This window comes from Gossypium arboreum, chromosome 4 (genome assembly GCF_025698485.1).
Source record: "Gossypium arboreum isolate Shixiya-1 chromosome 4, ASM2569848v2, whole genome shotgun sequence".
Lineage (NCBI taxonomy): Eukaryota > Viridiplantae > Streptophyta > Magnoliopsida > Malvales > Malvaceae > Gossypium > Gossypium arboreum.
Window position 1 is genome coordinate 22,095,341 of NC_069073.1, and position 7,480 is coordinate 22,102,820.

The 7,480-nt window shown below is 32.9% G+C and overlaps 1 protein-coding gene across 1 annotated transcript; it reads right to left on the bottom strand.

The window, feature by feature from the left end:
• Positions 1-2,288: 2,288 nt before the first annotated feature.
• LOC108458810 (zinc finger protein KNUCKLES-like) lies at positions 2,289-2,774 on the bottom strand. Its single transcript, XM_017758208.1, has one exon. It carries the CDS (start codon positions 2,772-2,774, stop codon positions 2,289-2,291), a length of 486 nt encoding a protein of 161 aa, XP_017613697.1.
• Positions 2,775-7,480: the final 4,706 nt, after the last annotated feature.

A 7,480-nucleotide genomic window follows, 5' to 3' on the forward strand; every position in this document is an offset into this window, starting at 1 on the left:
CGATTAAGTAGAGCCCCATAACCTATGTTGTGCCCAAGCAACTTGACCACCACAGTGAGTTCCATTCCTTTTATCAGAATTTTGTTGATGCGTTCCGAGAAGTCAATGGCAGGTATACCGTTAAGATTAGATCTACGAATATCACCATCAACAAACTCTAAATCCAAATTAGCGTCCCCATCAAAAGTGTTTGAGGTCGCCTCGTGCAAGAGTTTGTCCTTCCATGAAACTCCGTTCGCCGGAGACGAGTCAACCAACATATTAGTCACAGAGTCATCACTTCCATCTTTGAAACATACCTTTTTGGTAGTACAATCAGTGAGAGAGTCATCCCCTACGCTAGTCCGGACATCGGACAGAGATTCAACGTCATTCATCCTAATCCTATTTTGAAATTTATTACTTTTAAAAATTTGAATCTTTGACTTCTGTCAAAGATAGAGCTACTTAGCAAATATGGTTTAATGTGAAATGAATTGTTGAAATTATAAATAATAAATATATTCACTATCTATTATTATAATAAATAATATAATAATTATTATAATAATTAATTGGCTTGGTTATAAATTGTACCAGTAATAAATTACAAGTCAAAATAGAGTATTAGGGATCAATAATGCAAATACAAAAAAATGTGTTGACGGGTTATTTTAGGATGTTTACGGGAGCGAAGCTAGAAAATTTTTTTAGGGGGTGAAATTAAATTGTAATTTTTACAATAGTAAAAATGTAATTGTTAAAAGGATTAAATAAAAAATTTATCATTTTTAAGAGGGCCAAAGTGCAATTTTACCTTTACTAATTTAAAATTTTAAAATTTTTAAAAGGTCTAAATGAAAAATTTTCCATTTTAGGGGACTAGGCCCTGACCCTTTGAATTCATACTGGATGTTTAATAATTTAAATTTTGTAATTAAAGTAATAATACATTAATAATAATAAATCATATTTAAAGCTTAATTTTAAATACAATATATATTAAATATTAAATATAATTAAAAATATTTTACAACTTAAAAACTAATATAAAACTCTATGTTTATTAATTGAATGAGAGAAGTGATTGATACCAAACTAAAATGTGGAAACCAAAGTGCTCCATCAGAGGCTGAGATGCATGGCCTACCTAGTGAAAGCAAAAAAAAAAAAGGGGGATAACGATCCCTATATATAGAAATTATTATTAGTTAATGGAAACATATATAATAAATTAAGTTATCATTTCAAAGGCATTGGATGAAATAGTATATGATGTAGGGGTAATGTTAGTATGGAATTTATTTCATTACTTGTACCATGAACTGTGCAGATTTTAATAAACACCCCAAATGTATGTACCTCCAATTATGTACACCATCAATATGGATCATGTATGTCAGTCCATAACCAGTGTATTCCAACAAAATTTTCCCAATCGTTGTTAATTTCAATTGTAGCTTAAATTATAATTTGACCAACTTCCAATATAAACAAGTTTGGCTATACGTACATTTTTATATGTGCATGAATTGTGTTTAAAGTTTTCATATCCCACATTTGTCTCTTATACTGAAATCACTGATCTACGGATCCATCTCTCAATCTATCAAAATAAATACTAGTAATGTGGCAAAAACTATCCAACTCATCCATTTTCATGTTCGATCAAGACGTTCCATAACAATGATGATCGTGATTGATATATATGTATGCCAGCCTAAAATGAAAAGTAGTACAGTTGAAAATAAGGAGGGGCATAGCAGTCTCATTGTAAGAGCCTGCTGGATAGAGCTAGCAATGAAAATGGAAATTAATGGCAAAAATATACATAATTTACAAACTCGTGACAAACAGTTTGGAACTTTGGATGGGTCCTAATAACTCTACAGCCAGCAGATGAATCCAGAAATGAAAGATCTGGCAATTATGATGAAGCATGGCTGCATGGGATAGTAATTAACATGTAAGTGCTGCAAGTTTAAGTTACCATTAAAAGAGGACTAAAACATATCAACATCACAACTTAAAACTCAAGAAAACATGATTTAAAATATCCATTTAGCAAAATAGTACCAAAACTTAAACCAAAAAAACATTGAACATTGAACTCAACACCCCATAGAGCTAGAACTCTTAAAACCCTTCTAACCCTAACAAGCAACAACCCTCAAAACCCCTTTTTTGTTTCACCACGGGTGCTTACAACTAAATTAGCCTAGCTGGTCGATCATGAGAAATCAATCAACAGCTAACAGTGTCACCTGTTAAGAGATAAAAAAAAAAAAAAGAAGCAAGAAAGTAGCTCTTTATAAACGGAGAGTGAGGTCAACATCTACTGTAGAGTCATAAGCATCACTGGTGGGAGAAGAAGCAGCACTGAATCCCTGATGAGGAACGAAGCCGGCAGGGGGGAGGTGGGGCTGGAAGGGCTGGAGCCACTGGTCGAGGTATGGGCCTTGTTGTGCAGCCGGGTGGTGATCCATGGGTGGTTCAGTAGGGTAGGTGGAGAAAGCTGGGCTAATCTGATGATGATGATGATGATGATGGAGGGTGGTGCATTGTTGGGTCTGATCCTGATCAGTAGGGAACTTCCTACGAGAAGCGGCTCGTTCACGCTTGTGGGCATTTTGGTGGCCACCAAGAGCTTGTGAAGTGTAGAACTTTCTGGGACAGTAAAGGCATTGGAAAAGCCTAGGAGGAGCAGATGGGGAAGGTCTTTGGGGGTGTTTCTTGGTGGGCCTTGAAGCTGAAGAAGGCTGGTTGAAGAAGTTGTACATTGAGGGGTCTGCCATTGAAGTTTTTGAGAAAAATCTCAAAGAAAACAGAAGAATAGGATGAAAGAGGAGGTTATACCATCCATGAGTTTTAGGTTTTATACGGGGCTTTAACTTTTTTTTGTTCCTATTCATCTGTAAAAGGCTTGCAGGAATTTGATGATTGGTACTGAATTATAGGACAAATTTACCCCTCTGGTTACCTCATCATTTCTTGATGCATGCAAAACATACATTTTCAATAGTGCGAATTGTGTGCATACAATACACAATCTCTAAAGCCTTAGAAATTAACTATATGGTTCTGTTTCAAGTCCTCAACTCATTCCATAATTGTTAAAGATTTAGAACTCAATAGATGTGATGTGTGATATATTTGTTGATGGATATAACCTTTTACATCACTTGTTTTTGGCTTTTTTTCTCATCCTTGATTGATTGATTGCCTAACACCCCATAAACTAGAATCTAATGTGTTCCTTCTCTCACATTTAAGCATTAGTTAAAAAACCATCCTTATTTAGATATTTTGGGTATTATTCTATATATAAAAGTATTGGTCGAATACAAAGAACATATACTTTTGTTAAAAATATTTAGTAGGTCACATTTCCTTTACTACTAATATGATTTATACGTAGTAGATGTTATGGTTTTCAATCAAGTCAATAATACAATATAGTTAATGTTTCAGGCTTTCAGTTGGAGCTGCTACAATGCCACACTTCATTCCTCATCCTTTTGTCCAATCAATAACAACAACAAACAAGCAATATATGTATATAGTACCTGACCTCACTGTACCATTCCCATTCCCATGCCCATTTTTCATTTTTGAAAAGAAAAAAAAGGGAATATGGGCAGAATGGGAATAAAGGACAGCAAGGCGCCCCTCTCTCGCTCTCTCTCTCCAGCTCTTGTTATATGCATGTCAGGGGGCGACTGTCTGTTCTGTGACTGAATGCACTCCCGCGCTCTCTCTTGTTAGTTTCTGTAAACAGCTCAGCATATTAGGCAAAGGTGGGGGACACGTATCGAGGGTACATACGATTGGTGGAAACTCAATTACCCAATCATCAAACCGTGATAGAGAGGGATTGATTCCCTGAATTATGGGATTTTATTAATGGCCTTAGGCCTTAACCTCGAGTGAGTTATTAATGACACACTTTCAGAATATACGGGTTTAGGGGTAGTGATGATGACTGATGAGAGAGGCTGAGTGACCGATAAACTGAACCTCATCCATCACCAAATTAAGTACCCCCCCTCCCCCCGGCCAAGTAGGGTTAAAAGGGGACTGGGGTTTCCCTGAAAAGGGTTGGTTTAGGGGTAGCCTAGCTTCGTGAGTAAGTTAAAAGGTTATGATGTTGCTGGAGTTGTGTGTTACTTTAGAAAATTAATGATGGCACAGTGATGTCAGTTGAGTGATGATTATTGATCCTTTTAGTTTTTAATTCCATTTGTTAGTTTGTTTTGTTGCCACACCCATTTGGACTCGTCTCAAACTTCAACTACAACAATTTGAGAAAACCTTAACAAAAAGAAATCAAACAAACCCATAGAGTCCCCCAATTTTATTTCTAAAATATTAACTTAAGGTTGGATACATAACAATCCCTGAACATCATCTTGGAGAAAACTATGTAAACAAACATAAAAGTAAATCAAAAACAGAAAGTGCCTCTATAGGCAAAGATGACAGGTAATTACTAGGGGCAAGCATTCAATCAAATTGAGTGAAAAAATTTAAATTAATTGAGTTAACGAGTTTTATTTTATCATCCTAATTCGATTTGTATTTTTTTCAAATCAAGTCGAGTGAAATGAAATTCGAATCTAATCAAATTGAGTGAAATTGTTCAAGTTAAATTAAAAAATAGACATGTCAAATTAAAATCTTGTTACAATATAACCAATTCTATGTTAGAGCATATAAATTTAAAACTATATATATTTGAAAAAATTTTCAAAGCAAAATAATAAAAATAAGATATATTACTATAATAAACTTTAATAATTAATTAATTTATTTAGGTCCTCAAAATTATTGTTTTAGAACATTTTAAAATTTTAACTTTATTTATATATTATTTAGAATTTTTAAATTATTATAATTTTTAAAAATATAAATTTTGAATTTTTATAAATATTTTGAATTTTAAAATTATTTAGAACTTTTTTTTGTAATTTTTGTTGAGAGACAGACCAATTTGCTCATTTTCAAAATTGACAGGAACTAAAAGGGTATTTATACCAATTTTTTATTTGAATTATTGAATTGTAAAATTCAACTTGAATCGAATTCAAAACTCGAATATTCGATTAACTCAAAATTCTAATTTTTTTCGATTTTTTGAATCGAATCGAGTTTTGCTCATCCCTAAAAATTACTATCCAGATAAGCTAAAACATTCGCATACTTTTTCCCTTCCCGAAAGATATGTCTCCAATGACTAGAATTCATAGAAAATAGGAGTATTTTGCATTCATCTTAATTGTTAAGCCATAAATTTAAAATTTAAGAATTCGGAGAGAACCTAATTTATCTAAATTTGAAATTGACAAGAACGTATGAGGTATTTAAACAAATGAGAATCAAGTCTCAATTTATTTAGTTCTAAATTACAACAGGCATAAGGGATAATTGAACCAAAAAAACTTTTTTTTTTTTTTTTTTGTTTTTAGGGAGGGGGCTCTCAGCCTCCATTTAGTTACACTCTAAGTTCCATACAAATTTTGTCGCACAATTTTTTAATTGTCCAAATAGAGAATCCTAATTATGTACTGATTAAGATCCTCGATATCATTAGGAGTATTGATGGAGTTGAACTCGATATCAATTATTATCAAATTTGCATGTATTCATTTTTTTTTTCAATTCGTTGTAAACTTTAGCCTTAATAAATATTAAAAATAAATTTGACATCTGATGTCGAGTTTTTGTGTAGTTCATAGTCATAATTTTGTTACAGTTTACAATAAACCCAACTATAATAAATTTCACAGTTGTCGAGTTAGAGGTTTTATGCATTTTAACAATTTATCTACACCTACTTATAATAAATATAAATCGACATTGACCATCGATGACTTATAGCCAATTGAAATTTTTATTGAGCTTATAAATACTTCTCAAACCAAACCTCAAGTTGACTCCCATCATTGTTGACTTCTTAAGCCTGGAAATTACCCTCAAAACCTCTAGATTTTCAACTCGAAATTGATATATAATGGCTCTATTGAGAGAAGTGAACCATATAGTCCAAGTAGTTGTCAAAATGGCACTTTTTTAAAACTTTTTTTTGATAAAAAAATTTATAATTTACTACTCGAGTAATTATTTTTTTGTTAAAAATATGTCATAGGTCTCTATACTCTTCACAAATTTAGAATTTAGTTCTTGTACTGTTTAGTTCTAAGAATTTAGTCCCTCTACTTTACAAATTTCACAATTTAAGTCCTATTATTAATACTATTAAATTTGTTGGTATGACATTTTGAAATAATAAAAATTACTCACTTGACATTCATGTAACTAAGAAATATTATTGTAATGAATGTAAATTTAACAATAATTTTAATAGTTTTAACAGTTGAACTTGAATTTTGAAATCTAAAAATAAATGAACTAAACTTCTAGAATTAAAAGTATAGGAACTAAATTCCGAATTTACAAAGAGCACAAGGACTTGTAGCGTATTTTAACTTTATTTTTTATATTTAATTTTAGTTTTAGGGTATTTATGTTGAATTTAGAATTTTTTTAGTGATAGATATCTTTGCCTGCGTGCGAGGTTAAGGAAAGAGGACACTCGACTTAGGGCTTGTCTAGTAATAGCGGGATTTTTAAAGGTCACTAAAATACATCCTATTCTGTTGTGAACACTGTTGACCATATCATGGTGGAGAAGTGGAGACAGAAGACACTAAATTTCCACTTCTCATGCAATGAAGTGATGATCATGTTGGAAGATGTAGCCTTGATTATAGGCATTCCAATTGAAGGGTTCGTCGTCACTAAGGTGGTCAATTTTGAGATGGAGCCGAAAATGTGCTTTTTCGGTCATTAATCAAATGCCAAGAAAGATATTAACGTTGATTGATATCAAAGCGGTCCACAATAGATAGGTATGCTTCACCTCAAAAGTAAGATACCACAATTAAGGTAGAATACAAAGAAGTAATCCAAACAGCATTGCAACCTGAGGGTGGGGTGAAAATAGTAAAGACAAACCAAGATAAAAACGCCAAAGCGCGTGGACCTTTCTGGTAGGCTTGAGTAGATAGACCTCATGGGTAGAATATCAATGTATGCACCGAAATTATGGCGTGTTCATAAGCTAGGATGAAATCGAAAATAGTTAAGCATGGAAAGAGTTGGAAGAAGAAAGAATACAGAAGGAGAATTGAGAAAAGAATGGTGGGAATCCGCAAGGATGATAAATCAGTTAGAACCTACCAAAGGTAGCCAAAAGGGCCATAAGCCGACCAAGTAAAAATCGCCCAGCGATCACTCTGTCAATAAAGGCAGGCAAGCATTGAACTGAAGTCTGATATCCTAGGTAAACCAAGGTCGTAAAAATAAAATAGAGAGTATTATGTTAGTTCTTTTATATTTGAAACCCCCTGCAATATTGGGTATATTTTAGTGTAATGCAATACAAGAACTCACCAAGTTCATTGGACTTACTCAAGTGTTGACCAATGATTTACAGGATGCG